The sequence below is a fragment of the Cephus cinctus genome, unplaced genomic scaffold (genome assembly GCF_000341935.2).
Source record: "Cephus cinctus unplaced genomic scaffold, Ccin1 Ccin1_scaffold3178, whole genome shotgun sequence".
Lineage (NCBI taxonomy): Eukaryota > Metazoa > Arthropoda > Insecta > Hymenoptera > Cephidae > Cephus > Cephus cinctus.
The window spans coordinates 18,817-37,068 of record NW_014334493.1 but is presented as its reverse complement, the minus strand read 5'-3'; the positions used below and the strand labels follow the sequence as shown (position 1 = coordinate 37,068).

The 18,252-nt window shown below is 42.1% G+C and overlaps 1 protein-coding gene across 2 annotated transcripts; it reads left to right on the top strand.

Annotated features, from left to right (window-relative positions):
- The first annotated feature begins 243 nt into the window (after positions 1-243).
- On the top strand, positions 244-18,203 carry LOC107274482. Of its 2 annotated transcripts, none has more exons than XM_015753674.2 (5): positions 244-480; positions 15,419-15,737; positions 15,854-16,006; positions 16,099-16,243; positions 16,601-18,203. In XM_015753674.2, the coding sequence occupies exons 1-5, from the start codon at positions 393-395 to the stop codon at positions 17,189-17,191; spliced, it is 1,296 nt and encodes a 431-aa protein (XP_015609160.1). In that variant the 5' UTR covers positions 244-392; the 3' UTR covers positions 17,192-18,203. The 2 variants fall into 2 exon arrangements, with proteins under 2 accessions (XP_015609160.1, XP_015609159.1); XM_015753673.2 differs by having other exon boundaries at positions 16,574-18,203.
- The last annotated feature ends 49 nt before the right edge of the window (positions 18,204-18,252 follow it).

Sequence of the window (18,252 nt, the reverse complement as noted above, 5' to 3'; positions counted from 1 at the left end):
TTTTGTATTTATTACAACACGCGTACCACTTGTGGACTTTTATGGTATTATATGTAGAGTCCCTCTAGTACTAGAGTGACTCTAATTATATGGTCCCCGTACGGTCGTGCATCTGACTAGTGTAGTTCTTATGCTTTTACGAATACAAATAGCCCGCCATTCAAGTAAGAGCTTCCGCGCATGTCACGCAGAGCGCGCCAGCGTCGCTCGAAGCTTCGTTGCCGCGAGACTGTCGTCCTGGCAATTTGTTTTTTCAGTATGTCACCGATCGTCGTCAGGTGTGGTAACGGAAGCCCCGTGGCTCTTGCGGCAGGGTTTACCGCGCTGTTATGAACTGTCGCGGAGTCTCGTGATCGTTTGCCGTTGCGCTTAATAAATAATGTCGATGCAAAATGGGTAACCTAGCGACAGTGGTGAGACTCGGCGTTGCGCTCTTACCCTGTCTTGTGGATTACGCGTGGGCCCAGAACGAGTCTCTTGGTAAGTAATGAAATATAATAACTCTAAAACAGTAGCTCGAGTCAGTGTGTCTACAAGCTGCGGGGTGTCAAGTACACGTGGGAAATGTTTATAATCGTTCGTGCCTTGTTACCATAGAGATGCGTGGTTGAGGAATTTTTTTTTAATTGGACGTTCCTCGCTCACTCTTTTTATCACGGAACTAAATTAACCAGTGATAACGCATCTTTCTTTCTCCATCAGGAAGCGGCTGTGTCTACGATAATCGTTGCCCTTCCGTTTCAGTGATAAACTTTCAAAAGTGATAGCGCTTTCGCGCGCTTCGTACCAACTGTCGTGTTATATACATACTTTCGGTAACGAACAACAGTGTTTCTGAATAATTGCAACACCCTGTAAAGATCGCTTAATTCTTTTGGTTGACACAGTCGCGAGACACATTGCTATGCCGTGTAACGTCAAAGAGATAAATAAGAAAATGTCATACGGTACAGAGGAAAGGGGAATACGAACAAGACGACGAAGACGCGCACGTCTGTACAGCCAGAAACGTATAATTTAGTTCGTAGACAAAAAAAAGGATTAAGAAGATAAGGATCCTGTACAGTTGACGCTTTCACCGAAAATGCAATGACCTGCCCATCCGCCGTGGCAAAGAATAATTAAATCTCAACGGACATTTCTTTCGGCGCGAAGTAATTATTATTCGTTGAATTCTCACAATCAGCTTCGTACGAGTGAATAATCGTTACCCGGTCCAAGGAAATACCGCACGATAACCAAACTGTCATTCGTAACGTTCGATGCATTCATGGAATTCTTTGAAATATTCCTCCGACAGCACACGAATACATGCACTTGGTGCATTTGATTTTTTCTTCCAGCAAATAATGATCCTAACCAAATATCGAATCGTAAATCTTCCGTTGTTCTTGCTTTTTTTCTTAATCGTTGTTTCCGTGGTAGTGATAAATTCTGCAGGACTCTCTTAAGAATCACGTCTTAATTGCCAGCAGTGTTTGCCGAGGTGCAACGCACCAGAAATTCTTTCGAGGCGAGGCAAGAGACTTCGTCTCGAGTTCAGGTGAAAGGATGAGAAAAACAACTTATCGCAATCTTATAGAAGTCAATTCTTCAGTCGTATCGGCAGAAATTCCTATTCGTGGTCGGGCATTCCTTTCTTTCTTTTTTAATTCTCCATTCATTCCATTTCCTGCCGTCATTTTAGCATTCAGCGTCTAGCAGGGTAATACCAGATTGCCGACTATAAGGGAAATATGGCAGCATTCATAAGTACGGTGCGGATCGTTTTACCAAACATACGTTTATGTCGGTCAGGATCCTCTGGTGGATGCTGCGATCTATCGGCATTTTTTACCTGCAGCCAAAAACGGAATCTCATTGATATATGGGAATGGATTCGAAGACAAAATTTGCGGGAAAATATAGTTACTTTTTTTTACCCTACCTCTACCGTACTGATGTATACGTACATACGTTGGGTGCATAGAAACCGGATATCAGATACTTTGTTTACCAATGGCTTCGTTTCAGCCGTAATATTTATTTTTTTCTCCCTTTTTTTTTAACTTATCGTGTACACGATGCAACGTGGCCGTCGAGGCTGTCCAGGCACCGTGGTAGCTTTAATAGCTGCCGGTGTGACGTCACACTGATAGCCTGATAAGCGGCTGTATCCTGTGAGCTAAGTTCTCAATGCACAACTATACCATTATACAGATGGAATGATTGCTCGACATTTAATTGCTCCCGCAGCTAATTGTAACTGCGGGGTGTCGCTTTTACAAGTCGCCGAAGGACGTTGCTTGTTTTTTAGAATTATATATTTTTTCTCATTGATTCGATTGAATAAATTTTCTTTTAATCAATGCGGTCCATCAATTGGTCCTTGTGATAATTTCGTCGCCTCGTCTCCCCCGTGTGCTGGAAGGTCGCCTTTCGTGTAATTTGTAAAATCAAAAAGCACTTTATTAATGATCAACCAATTTATAACGTAAAATCGTATTAAATTTGTATCTGCACGTGAAACATAAAAATGCGTTAACCCGTGAATCCTCGTGCGATATTATTCCCCATTAAAAAAGCATCGAGCTAGACTGACTTGACCACCATGCGTGTGATGGCGGGTTAAGAAAAGAAGAAAATTGTTCTGATTAAGTAAAAAAAAAAAAAATTAATATCGTCCAATGAGAAATCGCATAATTACGTAAAATCATGAAAAATGTAATTTGCCAAGATCCTACCTAACGGTGATGAAGTTTTTTAAATGTCCGGGTTGCTAATGCTTCTGAATTTTCATTGAAAAAAAAAAAAAAATTTTTTTAAAAAAAAAAAAAAAAAAAAAAAAAAAAAAATTAATATCGTCCAATGAGAAATCGCATAATTACGTAAAATCATGAAAAATGTAATTTGCCAAGATCCTACCTAACGGTGATGAAGTTTTTTAAATGTCCGGGTTGCTAATGCTTCTGAATTTTCATTGACCGAGCAATTATGACAGTACTTACAATTTATTAACAATGGACAGTTGCCTACTATAGAATTTAACTGTCACCCAAAGGGGATGATCTTTTCTTGTGGATGTACCTTGAAGATAAATCCAGGGTCCTCAGTGCTCAAGGTAAATCCGGATTGTACGTCTTATGTATGCCGTTTACTCTGAGGGAGAAGGAGAAGTAGAGGAGTAGAAGGTACGGAGAGATAGAAAACTGGCCTTCGATTTTCTACGGTACCGTTTACTTCGTCGAATGCGACCTGACCCATCTGTCTGCGAAGTCGACGGTTAACATCGTCTACGCGACCTGCATTTTCCGCTTACTCGTGGCCTAACCTTAACGTAACCTTTAGCGGCCTACTACCGGAGCCCACTCCGTCGTTCTAGACTCTCCGAAGCAACAGTTAGTACCCGATGACACCTATAATATGTACATAGTCAGTCGATGCTCTTTTGACAGTCAGCATTCCTCGTCATTCTTTAACATCGTCAAACTCTTTATAGTAAATTTACAACGTCTCTCGGTAGCCGGGATCCCACAAAAGATACACCCCAGGCGTTGGTGCCACGTCGGAATACAAATAGGCTACTTCGAGTATCCTTGTTGTCAGTATTGAAACGTGAAAATAAAAAAACAGGCCTTGCGCTACGCCATTCTAACCTCCAATCATTGGAACGACGAAATGGTTCCTTGGCTCCCACGCTGAATACTTCGTTTTCATCGATACCTACTTCCTCTGTGGTTCTTTTTTCTCCTTCGCTGTCTTCTTTTGAAATAATTAAATCCGCCTTGAAGTTTACTTCGCGGCGTCCTCCGTCTCGCCCTGCGCGCTCTAGCGGCTGAAAAGTGCAACTTCTACTCAAATTTTCCTGCGAGGGACATTTCATCTTGGCTACTTACGGTTAAGTGCTGTTACGTATATAGACAGGAACGCGAAATATCCGTTGTGGCCCAGAGACTGCGGTCTGTAACTGACGTCGCTGTACGAGTGGTGAACAAAGGAATTCTTTTTAATCGCTTTCAAGAGGATTCGGTGGGGGAATACGCATGAGAACCTGAAGAAGGCTCAAAGTAAGTCTGAGAAATGTTTGATGAGTTTTCACGAGAATTTAGGTTAGTTCTTCACAGTCTCGTTATATCCTTCTTTCACTGTCTTGAGTTCCATACGATTGTGCTAACCATTCGCGACGTGTCTCGTTATCGGGGTTAGCCAGGCGTTTAAGGAGTGCGAAATAAGAAATGGCTTCCTAAATAAAAGAGTCTGGTCAGTAAATAGATAGCATTGTGTGAATCCCCAAGAACTCCCTCGGCGTCTCGTGCCTCTATTTCATCTCTTTCTCTTGCCGTCGTCTTCTTTTCTCTCCTTCATTTGCCCTTTCGTTCACACGAATTCCCCCGTGAGTCCAGAGGCTGGTACTTTTGCGTATATATCAAGTCTACAGAGTCTACGTTGGATACAGAGGATACGGAGGTACTAATGTCGTGGCAGACTAATCGTTACTTCGCGAGAGCAATAATGTGAGAAAATAACCGCAATCGGCGCTGGGTGAACGTTTCGTGAGGAATTCACGCCATATTACAGAAAACAAGGAGCGTCGAACCTTCGCTCTAATGCTTTATACACATTGACGTGGAAGGGAAGTAGAAGATAAAAAAAGTAAAAGGAATAAAAAGCCTAGAAGAGAGAAAAGTAAGGAAAAATACAATCTCAAACGGGTACCACGTGCCCTCGTAACAACCGGCCTGGATATGTCTCATTGTTTATACCTTGCGTAATCTCGCGCTATTGCTGACGCTCTCGAAGCCACACAGCCAGTTACACATCGTGTGATATTTATATTTGAGATGACCATCCGCCGAATTGTACTCTCTGACTCAAGGCCTAAATTTGTGCAGGTCGACCAGTAACGTTCGCATTCGAAATCGAACGGTCCGCTGTCATTATACTCGGAAACATGGAGGCTACTGCCGGATTCAAGAGATCGAACGAAATTGCGAGGGTAAATTAGAAGGAAAATAAATATGACGAGTAATAATAATTTTTATTCTATTAATTATTAATAATAATTTTGGCATCCAATTTTCGCAACGCATTCACTTTTTTTAAGCGTCGCTTTCGAGTCTCCTCAGTCTTGTTTTGATCAGTTGCTACACCTCGGTGCCACAATGGACGTAGTAACCTGTCTGATCCTGTCTTTTAACGAAGCGTCTTGAAATACTCTACGTAGATCTATATATAAATCGATGCAATTATAGATACAGGACGTTATAAAATTCCACCATAGGCAATGACTAGGCTTCTAACTACATACTGTGCTACGTTGTAAACTAATCTGTTACGAGATATACGACCAAGAGGTTATTACCAAGGTACGTGCAGTAGCATAGATGGATGACGGTTGAATAATATCTTTTACAAAATTTAAACTACAAGGTAATATTCCAATTTATCCGTTGATAGAAATTGACTCATTAGGAACTAATACTTAATACAATACTGAAAATTCAACGGTTCGTAATACTCGCGTGAAGCTACCAACGTATTTTCAGAGACGCGTACAATATATTTCTGTGTTTATTTATCATTACACCCACATGTGCGCGTAGAAAATGCAGTTGGCGACGATATTTATAATACGTCTAGACTCTGTTTCTTTCTCTCTCTCTCTCTTTCTCTTCGTTTCACCTTTTTATCTCCTAGGAAAACTCCTCAATTTTCTGTCCTTCGACATTATCCAAACTTCGTTCATCGTTCGCATCTCTGTCAGAATTTCTCGCACGACCAAGAATTTCCCACTCGTCTCCTTGCGTGTCCACGTTTCACCTACAAATACGAAATTACAAATGGCACCGTGTTTCGCGGCCACGTGGATAAACGGAAAAAATATTCTCTGGTGACTTTCGACGTGTAAAAAGATGACGCAAGTTCGATTAGGAACAGCTGAGCATGCAGGTGCGGAGCACGGTACAGTCAAGCTGTCTCCCAACTCCACTGCCCGTTCCCGCTGCTGTCACCATGACGGTTCACCGTCTCCTTACCTAACTCACCGTAAGACTGGACACACGCGTAAAAACATTTTACAACTCGGCTCCAACGGCCAGGCCTAATTCTAGGTAGTAGCGAGAAATGCTTTGCGAGAAAACTCTACCAACTTTCGATCTGCCACGCTACACGTAACCACCCGCACGAAACGGCATTGTTACTCGCATGTTAGCCGTAGACATTGTGTACTGCCCATAGTCGGTCGTATACGGATCTTTACTATAGACAGAACCACAAGCCTGCACTAAATGATCTTGCTTGCGTTACGTAGGGACCTCGCGCCCATATATGTACCTGTAATAGGAAATATTTGACTTTCTTTTTTTTTTTAATTAAGAAACCTTCGACATACTTAAAATCAGGCTGTTAATGTTTCCTACGCGTCTGCCTTTACATACTTGCTGGTATATATATGTATTGTGACCAAATCGTGTCACAGTATATATCTACAGTGATATATCTTGCGGACCCTCATTCGAACTCTAAACATTTACTCTGAATACTTTTATACGTCTCTACGTGGACAGCATAGAGTCTGTGTTTTTTTTTCTATGTCATAGTTTTCCTGGAAATCTGTTTTCTTTTCGTCGATTATTCAGCCTTTGTTTTTCTTTTTCTGTCGGTCGTTGGAAAGAGTCGAGTGCATTCGAGTACACGCTTGCAGCACGTTATGTGCTACGCGGTTAACCTTACAGAACTAAATTTTAATGTTTATCGATCAAACATGGCTGACGCACTGGGACTGTCTGTGCGACACTTGTTATCGGCGACTTCCGGTTTCCCGTGAAGCAGGATGACGCTAGGGAATTACAGCTGCGTTATTTTTGGAATCTTCTTTTTTTTTGGTCCTGTTTCCTCTGGGCAGCAGCAGTGGGTCATATTTTTTTTTAATGACGACTATTTAGTTTCTAGCTTGAATCACAGCCGTACCGTCGTTTCTCATTCGTAGCTTAAACCACGAATTTCCTGGTACGCTTTTGCCTTTCTTGATTTTACTCGTAAGAATTACTTGGCTTCCGCCCAAACGATACTTTCGTATCCTGATTCAAGATTGGAAAGTATCACGGGACTAGGGCTATTGTCGATAGAAAAATTTTTATCAATTACAAAATCCTTCTTTTTACACTCATATATTTAGCAATTTCATCAACCGCACCGAGAAACGGGAAAAATCGTCCTTCATTAATGAATTTCTCCCTGCAGGCGTCACTATTTCTTTTTACTCTACTATGTTTCCTGCCTCGCATTTCCCCTCGGAATTCGTATCCTGCAACTGGTTACTGGAAACCAAATGACGTGACGCAGGATTCAGCCAGATGTACACAATATGCCAGACTAACTGTCTAAAGTGTAGAAGCAGTGATGTTATCCTCTTACAGGAATATATATATATATATATCGCCAATGCGCCAGAAAAATTAGCTAATCATTTATTTAAACGGCAAATATGATACATACATCTTTTATGTGTGCTACATAAAAGATGGCCGACACACTTTTCTCTCCATCCAATCCCATTGCAATTAACTTTGAACTCATCTTAAAGTCACTGAAATTCCATTGATTCACGTAGTAAAAGCCACGTGCATTTGACCCTCGTATTACCCATTCGAATGATTCAAATATCCTTAATCGAAGAATAGTTCTTTTTTTTGTTTCTTTCACAAATTTCCACAGCCCCTCCCCCCTCCCCTCAGGTTACATATTCATTATAACGCAGTCGCCAGTATCGGTTCACCTCGTACGCACTTTTTCTGCATTATTTATATTCTCATTCGCTCGTTCGCTGAGTTATAACTGTACAGCGTCGGAGAAGTACGGTATAGAAACTGCATTAACTAAGTTACGTAATGACTGGTTTTCTCAGAGTACAAATCCCGATGACTTGTGCCTCCTTCTGCCTGTCTACCGAAGCGTCTCTTTCTAATTCCTTGAATTCTATATAATCCTCTCTCTCTCTCTCTCTCTCCCTCTGTCCCTCTGTCGCTCTCTCTTTCTGTATCTCAGACTCTCCTTTTTCTCTTCTTACCAGTCTCTGTCCTTCTCCCTCTCTCTCTGTCTACTATACTCCATAATGTATAAAGAGTACGTTGTTCCCTCCTTTAGCAAGAGAGAGAGAGAGAGAGAGAGAGAGAGAGAGAGAGGCAACTCGAGTAATTGCAAAGTACTGTTATGCCTTTGTCGTGTACACCAGCGTGGCTTACATAGAAAATGAAGGGAGATGAGGGGTGAATATCTAATGCATTCCCCTTTCGTCGGTACGATTAAGTTATTTGAATGGTACGTTATTATTGTTATTGTTATTCGTTCTCTAATGGTCTCAATTTCTCACCAGAAATATCAAAACGACTGGCTCTCTCTGAGAAGATAACAAATTTTCACATCGACGCAATTTTTTGCAATTGAGACAAAAGAAGCGACACTGAGATCGACTTGCTGACTGGACAATTGCAGTTGGCCTCGGGCAATGACGCAACGTCATCGCATCATCTTGCACCGATAATCGATTAACGGTCGTCCTAAGTCACGCCGACGTGCTCCTATACCCCGTCCGAGAGACGACTGGTGGGGGGATTATATAATCTGGCAATTAAAATCTTAATTTCGTTTGGTATCTCTGCCTACCTATATATTCGTTCCATTGGTAATCTATGCTCTTTCATTTTGATGAATGATTCGATTATCCATGTTGTCTCCCTTTCTACTGTTTTTTTTTTTTCTATTTCTTTTGACACAACAATGGACGTGACTAGCGGATTCTCTCGTTTATCTCGATAACTCTTCCAGCGACACTTTTTCTTGATTCGAGAGCGACGATCAGTGATAAGACTTTTCAGTAATTCTTTTTTTGCTAGTAGTACGTATACTATTTTTTATGATTTAGTATATTTTTTCTATTTTTTTTTTTTATGGTATTGCCGTTGGTGCACGTTGAAGCTGCTTTGATATCGGCGGTCCTGGTCGTTTCTGTGCTTTTGACAATTATACGAATTAGAGCCAATCGTATTTGCCGCCCTCTGTCGCTGCCAAACGGACGGTTTCCACAACGAGGAAATAATCGGGGCTGGTTAAAATGGCTGCTGGGCTATTTGCGCGTCGTGTAACACGGACTTAACGTGTATCCTATGTATCTTTGTATTACATGTGGTATATTGTTGGCCCAGATAGTTCAATTGACCGTGGGTACGCGACTGGGCCTACATACGTGTCGGGAATGCCAATTCGTATTTCCGTCCTCGTAAAGTTAAATTTTATTGCACCCGAGGAAAATCGACTGATTAGGTGGAGAAGGACGATTGAGAGTAATGTGCCTTAAAGTGCTGAGCTATATATACATATATATCGTTGTGCGATTATACTTAGAATAGGAAGATGGATTAAACACATTGTTGTGGTTTAAAAAAGAAAAAAAGAAGAGTCAAATATAGTCTACCTGTCAATTTTCTTTTGGTCTGCTATACGCAAACACGTGACTTAATTGTCAAATCACATATGTCAGTTTGACCTATGGTCAATGGTACGAGACGTTCTCCCATTACGAAATTCATTCCCAATTATCGAAATGGCTTTCCTCGTCCTTCGGGATTGAATGTGAATTGGTGGTTCCGATCGACGTGCAATTCCCGGCTTGATTGCCTGGCGTCTGCTGTAAAATCAAAGTGAATCTTTCATTGATGAAGGATTGCGTCAATTGAATCGAAGTTGACTAATCGGAGTAATGATTTTGATGACACCTTTTTTTTCTTGTTAACGTCATCGGAAGTCTGGCTCGATGACTCTCGGATGATTATTTTGACCGACGTAAAAAAAAAAAATGTATTTCCCCTCGTCATTCTACGAAATGGGGTCTGTGGGTACGAAATGTCGCAATTTGTCCAGCTACGATTCAAATTGGTAAATTTCCTTGATTTTACGCTTGATCGGGTACCTCTTTGCAACTGGAGTAATACGAGTGTCTAAACGCTATAGCCATTCTTCCATCTTGTAACGCCGGGACTATCCGATCCGATCTCTTTAGCAGGCCGATTCGAGCGAAATCGTCGAAATCTTTACAGTCAGTCAGAATCAATGACAGTTGCTCTTTCACCGAAGCAGATACTTTCCTCGTGATTCTTCAGTCCGCCATTTTATCTCGGCGATCGCCTCTTTGTAGCTGACGATGAAACGCCATGGTTCATAATGAAAAAAAAATTGTGTACCTACAGTAATAGAGAACGAGTAAAGTTTTTTTGACATATAAGAAAAGCAATTCTCAAAAATCGTACGTGGCTTTCGCATGAAATCACTGATTTGCCTTTTATTTATTTATATGCTAAAATAGAAAAACATATTAATATTTCAGTGCGAAACCATGCACGTGGCCTGGTCCGTAGGACCGTAAGAAAAATTGTATGCAGTCACGTGCGTCTTTGCTGGAGACTGTTTTTTGGATGTGTCAAAAAAAAATACTATTTACTCGTGAACACACTATAGACACGGTGTATTCAAAACATAACGTATACCTTAAGGACAAAGGCCGTTCGATAAGTGACGTAATGGGCATTACACGGCGCTCAAATTACAGCCGTGACGTCATACCCGACGTAACCCAAGTAACGCTCATCCAAGTAAACACGTTTCCCTTTTTTTCTTCCTCTAACCATGTATTTCTTAACCCGTGTGAATATATATATACGTGCACCAGTGTCTCCCATATGCGGACAAGGATTAGACAGTCGAGCACTCGCCAGCGCTTCTCTAACGTGGCTCTCTTTTGCTGTGAACTTAGAGGAAGAAAGTAAGAGGTTGCCACACATGCGGGAGTCACTTCGGGGTGGCATGTACGGCCGGTTCCACTATTTTATATTATGGTCTTTGTCCTCTCGACCAATTCCCCTCGTTAATCCCGTAGCGTTTGCTTTCCGCGACGTTAATTGACGTTGGTCTTAGGCGGTTTTTTCGTTTTATCGTTAGTCTTCGCTTTTTCCTTTTACTTGTCTCTTCGCTTCCTCTTTTTTCCCTTTCGGCAAACGCCGCTCGATGGTCTCTCGAAATATTCGTTAATTCCGCGCGTAACGCCGTTTATACGCAATAACCACTCGGACCCCACGTACTTCCACTTGTTTCTTTCCTTCAGATAAAAGATTACTCGATACACACCGCGCAATGTACGCTTTCATTGTTTCGCCACGACGTGACCGATACTCGGCACGATATTTACGTGGGTTGCATTTTACATTTTGCCGTTTCCAACGGGTCTGAAATAGAGTCGTTGGCTTGGCGGCTTATCGGCCTCCCAACGGCCTTGCAGAGGTACTCAACCAGGAATCGATGGAATATATGGATGCAGGATGTTTTTTCTTTTTTCGAAGTGCATTTTTCTTGCGTACGTTATTTTGGCTTCATTTTGTATTGATAGTCACTGGGATCAATCATTACTCTATGGGTATGTATACGTTCGCTGACGACGACAGTCAGGTTTTGACTGTCTTTGGTATCTTTTGATAGGTGACTGTCTTTTAGCTGTTGCGATTAACATATTTTTTGATTGGCTCGCGACGATGATTGTTCTTCGGTCGAATGAGATTGTCGATCGGCTGTCGATCTAGAATAATTGTAATCATTAATATACTCGTGTTTACAGATCTGACGGAGCGCGAAATGCTAAGGCGAACTTACGAGACATCGTCAAGGACCCTAAAAGCATTATCGTCATCGACTGGGACCAGTTCGATGCAAGAATCTCGTTCCGACCAGTCTGACTAATCAAAACGGGGAACCGATCGCGGTCACCGTGACCACAGGAGACATCGACCATTTTGCGATTTCGCCTTTAGGGACTTTGGAATACGTCGAGGAACGTTGAATACACTTGGTGTTAGCTTACTGGTAAATGGTAGATGATGAGCGTCGCGATTCATTGTAGGCAGGAAGACGAGCAGTTGAAGGCTTCTGTTTGTAGGTTAGGTTAAGTATCCAGCGTACCGACGTCACGTTCCGTCTTCCGGTAATAGCCTGTATATCTACGTGCGTAGTCGTAATTCTAGAAGTCTCCTATCCAGTGATAAGGGGCTATTGTTAGAAATTAATATTCCTAAGGTTTTTCTTTTTTCTTTCTTTATATCGCAGCAAAGCTTCACGGCTCGTATCTATGCACTTGGTTAGTCCATAGCACAATGGCCGGCCACTTGCGAACCGGATGATTCGATCATTCGCTTCAGAGTCTGGAACGAGTGGACTTCCGGTTCTCGGATCTCTCCCGAAAAATATTCAATTTCATTTTACATCGTGAGATTGAACGGGCAAGGGGGATGCGGGGGTCAGGAACTGCTGCTAGACTGGGCTTTGTCGTACGATAGTCGTGCTAGTCGACCGGGCGGATCAAATTCATTGGAGCGCGACGGTCGTGCGCCCTAGCGGAAAAACTCGTGAACTAAGTGGTGACATCTTCGCGAGGAGGGCCGAAACTGAAACGGGGCCAATTACCAGGGCGACGCTTTATGGTTCGGGGTTATCGTCTGCTTGTGATCTTACAAATAAACGTGGTCTTATACATTCTCTTTGTCCTTTTCATTATTGTCTTTTAATATCTATGTTATCTTGAATGTGCCACTGTAGGAGACTCGTTGGTGCCTTATACCTACCTATACTATTTACTTGTCGGCTGGCCGCGTATTTGGTGTGGAAAGATTCAGGTTTCGAGATATCCTAGGAAGCCGGTCGTTATACGTTGAGGACGGCGCCCATGCATTGCGTCAAACATAACTGTAAGCATGTTCTCTCTCTTGGCAGTGTACATAAAGAGTAACCTGAAAATGGAGAGGGGCAGACTCTCGTAGTTGTCGTCGAGAGAAAAGCGAGGCCGTTCGTCTCTTATTTTTCGCTTCCATATTGTTCTATCCTTTTTCATCCATATTCGCATCCTATATAACTCTCTTTATTCGCTTCCTATCGTACCATTTAGGTACGTCTACTCTTTCTAGGCTCGAACATCCAGTCAGATAGCCGGATGACTTCCTCTCGATGGCATCGTACCACTTCACTGACTCGTTTACCTCCTTCCACCCGCTGGAACTTTCGATCCAAGTCCACGTTCCTCCTAGACACCTGGGCCAGCACCGTATTCCCCGTTCACGCTTCAATAAATACAAATTCTCACGAGCCGATTAACGGCACAGCCATTTTTCACTGCGTTCAACGATTTACGATATTCGCTAGGAAAATTTGGTGAAATTTACGCTAATCATTTAATCGGTGAAACTTTTATTGCTGTGAGTAATGTCATTATAGAAAATATATATATATAGATGCACATATAAATACTGAAGATAACCGCAATATCGTCTCGGTTAGGAGGTAACTGGATAAATAACACAGCAAGATTGAGCGCTATGATTTAATGGAAGACGAGATATCCAATACGTGGTTCGATTAAAGAATCTCTTGGGAATCTCGTGAGCGATCGATCCTGTATATAATTAGAGATGGCGACCAGGAAACGAGAATTCATTTTGAAGGAGCCTATATATATAGAGAGAAATCAAACTCCTACTTCGTAGTCACCAAACGATTATCGCTACATGGGATACGAAATGTACAGAACCAGTCTGCTTACCTCTGTATATATATATATATGTATATACACACATAAAACAGAAAATTACTCTTTCACATACGTAGATACACATGTCAGATAAAGAAGCCTCCTACTTTTCCACAGTAAACATAGTCTTTGCAAAAATTCAATAAATCATTTTACGAAAACCTTGACCTTTCGTACGTAACATTATAAATTCCTTATCGATGAATCACTGTATATACACACTCTGCCCAGTGGCTGCATTGGGATATGTACCACGTAACGATCTTATATATTATGTTTGTTCTAGCATAATGTGCTGTAAGATTATTAAGGCTGGAATTAAGTATAACAATCGATAATTCGTTTTTCCACGAAACAAGAAAATTTAAAAAGAATTTTGAGAACAGCCGTCACATCGTGGTATAAATCGACGACCTCCAGGGTTCACGAGCATTGCCTATGCGCCTGGTGTCTGTACTATGGTAACGTATATATATATATATATAACGTACACGCTCAGATAATCGTGGGCCACACGGGTACATTGTCAGGGTGTTCTCAACTTGGTGAATGTATGGTTTCAGAGCTCTCCTTACCCGTCAAGCAACACCTTCTCCGTGGCAATCGCTTCGACTCAGGACTTTAGTAGACCCACATAATCGAGAAACCAGCAACTGCATTCCTCATATGCGTACTAATAGAGCAATACTGTCAGAGACACCCTCTCGTCTCCATATACGTCTTCGCAGTCATCTTCCTGGCTTCTCACGAGGCCCATACAGTTAGCATATGCGAAACGAAGTCATATGGGAATGATATCCAGGCTCAGCCTTAGGTCAGGATCCTAGATCCAATTTTATGAGTTGTAACGTAACAGGGATACATAGTCATGGCTGTACGTGCCAGCTGGATCGCACGTGATCCAGCGATCTATAAGTTTGTACGCGGAGGCATATCTCGATCGATCTGCAGATACTTATTATTATCTGAAACGTATACGAGGCCTTGGTTATTCGACGGGGTCCAAGCATTTGGCCCATTGCCCCGAGCTATGGATCACCGATCAAAAGAATCCGGGCCGAGCGGTTCGCTTCGATGTCGATAATATTCAATTATTATCATAACCTTAGAGATCATTGGTCCATATGCACGTCGAGGGAATTCTGTGATACCGCCGGCGGATGTGCTCTGATTGCTTATGCAATTCCTAACCCCCTGTGCGCCCTGCTGACGTGTACTGGCTATATAGATATGTATTTCTACCCACGCGCATCTCGCTATCGCAATGACAGAAAAGACTGCGAAATTATTTGTTGTGGAATCGAAAGAGGCTACTACGTTATCGCACAGATTATCCTTTTCCTGGTGATAAAAGGATTCGCGCATTGACGTAACTTTGCTGGGTTACGATTTCACGTAACCCGGCAGATTCGCTTTGGAGGTTTTTTCTTTTTTTTTTTATTAAGGATAAATTATGGTTGTTTCTGCTTTTACGTACCAGCTGACTCGCTTACCGTTACTTGTACACTGTTTTATAATAGTTTTACTGGGATATCCTGTGGCCGTCTTCTACTTGGCGCTTTATACGTGTAAGAGCGAGGTGATCCGCCATCTTGTGAGAAATATGTTCCGTTTGACCTTCCGAACAAAGGATTTCGAAATCGTTAAACTTACTATAGGCGTACTTGTATTATGTGTATACCTTGTGCCTGGTTGTCTACCTTAGCACTGCACCTATTTCTAGTTTTATGACTTGAGGGTACCTGCCCACCAAGAGGTATCTGCCTGGTACCCACCTTTTGTAGCTTTGTATTTAGAAAGGGATTTCTTGTGTTTCAGAATGCACCGACGGACAGTCTGGATGCTTAAGGTGCAGGGGTGGTTCCTGTGCACGGTGCGCCGTTTTACTTCATCAGGGTGTATGCGTCGATACCTGTCCATCGGGTCACATCGCCGATTGGTCAACCAGGGATGAGTACATGGGCCGCATCTGCAAGGAGACCGGATATATGTTTGGTCTCACCGGTAGTCAAGTTGCCATACTCGTTGGTGTCGCCTCTGGGGCTACTATATGCATCTTCATAATACTCTGCGGGGTCATCGTCGTTCACAGGAGAAAGAGAAGAGCAGCCAAGATGGTTCAGCAGTTTGAGGACAGGTGAGATTGTTTTTTTTGTCTTTGATTTCCTTTTTGTCATTTTCATTTGAGTTTCACTTTGTTGGGCATCGAACGCGCTGATTTTGACTTGTGTTAATTCGTTTATTTTGGAACAGCGCTGAGAGAAGGGAGTTCCTGAAGCACCTGGCTACCCTACGAGGAGAAGCAAACACGTTTCTAGCGATGTTGAATGACACCAGGAGACAAGTCAGGGAACTTTACTATTCCAGGAATAACGGGGATGGCGCTGTTGGTATTCAAGCGTACAGGTATGGGGAATTTTGTATCTTTGAATAATTGATAGGTCCCATGCTGTTGCTATCTGTCTGGACTCATTTATTTATTGGACTTCTTTGCACAGACCCGTTCTTCGTGATCTCGCCCGGATCCTCGTTCTGGTGAACAAGAGGGACGACGAGATACCAGTGCCCCCAGAGGACTGGCAGAGACTGCTAGCCTGGGCTGAACGTCTTCTACGAAGATACAAGAGACACAGCTCACCCGAAGTAAGATTGGACACCTGGAAGGTCTACTTTGATTCTTACTGCATTCTATTTCATTGCGAGATGTTCAATTTATTTATCTCTTTCTTACACGCCCAGTCTCTAAGACAGTTTGGTGAGTCGCATGTGCCAAGGAGAAGGTGTAGAATCCTAGAGATTTATAGACCAGATATGCTTTCTACTGTACATATCAAGTTATTACTCTGTAACCACATAACGATGCTCTCTTAACTAAGAAGCATGTGTACCAATAGCATTAGAGTGAGGATACCCATGAGTTCACATAGAGTACACGTAGAGTCTCGTCCAATGGTAAAACATCTGAATTTCAAGGTGGCTCAGCTGGTAACGTTTCTGCAGCAACCAGCGACCTCCGTCCAGATGATGCCGGCTCAGCCGATCACCATAGCAACGCCAACACAGCCACCGTACGAGCCGCGCGCTACGCCAACGAATCTCACGACATTCCAGCCGAATGCACCGCTCACTACGTTCCAAGCCAGCGATAAGTCCAGCATAAGTCCTGCCAGCTCCAGCTTGGGATACGTCAAGGACAGTCCGGTTGGCTCCAGCCTAGGACAGAATAGTTCAAGTGTCTACAACGAGAAGCTCAGTCCAAATGGATCCACAGTGGGTCAGACAACGCCGCTCGTCTACGGGGAACAGAAGAGGGTTCAGCACGTAGGATCACATCTGCAGGAATTGGCCATCTCTACCTTCAATCATAACTATAATTCCCCTGGCAACTTGCCACAGGTCAATCTTACTCCTCGCGATGAGGATAGTAATACTCTTGATCGGGAACTCAATCCCCAGTGGGAATTTCAAAGTGCCGTCGAGGCCGCTAATTATACTATACTGTCCGACTGGTCGGCGACTCGTGACTACCTCATCGATGACTTCACGATCCTTGGCTTTAGGCCCCAGGACGAGATCACCACGGAATTGTGATCTTGTATTTCTCAATACAATGTATTTCTTGTACAATATTTCTCTCATTTTCCTTCTGTTTATAAGCATAGATTTTGTAAAAAAAAAGTCATATGGAAAAGTATGCTCGATGATATTAGGTCGACTTTTGTTAATGGATCTTGGAGATATTTCTCTTGGATCCGCGACGGTTTTGCATTCTTGACTTAATTCTAAGTCACTTTGAATAGCACTTTGGAATACAGTCGAGCCATCTATCCGCTACTTTAATTGTGACTTTGAGTCACTGTAACGCTGTGACGTTTTCGTTGAAGAACTTGTACGAGCGAAAAGCATGTAAAAGGAGGAACACATCGTATTGCCCGATATTGTAGAATGCTTTGGATAATTGCGATGCGAATCAGGTGTTATCAATGACTTTTATAAGCGTGTAACAATTGGGACTGAATCTCGTGGGACGTAAGATCCTTTAAACACATCCAGATTATTCAGAGCAATAGTACGCGTTAGCAGAAACACCAAATAACTGTAAGAAATTTTTTTATATAAAACAGGAAAAATGAAAATGGTAGTATTTGGTGTTTATTTAATTCACACGTGTATGTATAATTATTGCGACGGTTTTATATTTTAGTCCACTAGTCAACATACACATGGTCGGTTAACGTACATGACACCGGGGGAAAATTAAACTTCGTTACCCTCTCTGTCTCTCATTTTCTAACGCGCGGCGACTATGTTTACCTTTCTTTTTTATAATTATCCCTTCTACTTAGAAATGAATTTCAAAAAATCTTGAATCTCGTCCGCTAATGTTTCCCAGTGAAACAGCAATATTATTATTAATTGTTGTAGTATAAATTAAAAAAAAAGAATCCTGTACGCGGAATGTGCGTAACAGTGCATATGCATAACAAAGACCACGACAGGTCGTCTGTACAAATTGATGTAAATAACGGTTACAATTGTAGTTTAAATGTTAATGATTATTGCATATGGAATAATATATATCTATATAAGAAGAGACAAAAAAGTTTTGCACGTTAATATCATATTTTATCATATCCAATATCCTTTTCCCT

Bases quoted from the DNA above. Each gene is read 5' to 3' on its own strand.
- LOC107274482 (XM_015753673.2), top strand. From the start codon at position 393: ATGGGTAACCTAGCGACAGTGGTGAGACTCGGCGTTGCGCTCTTACCC. The intron at 481-15,418 runs GTAAGTAATGAA...CTTGTGTTTCAG, and splicing joins GGCCCAGAACGAGTCTCTTG to AATGCACCGACGGACAGTCT. The intron at 15,738-15,853 runs GTGAGATTGTTT...ATTTTGGAACAG, and splicing joins GTTCAGCAGTTTGAGGACAG to CGCTGAGAGAAGGGAGTTCC.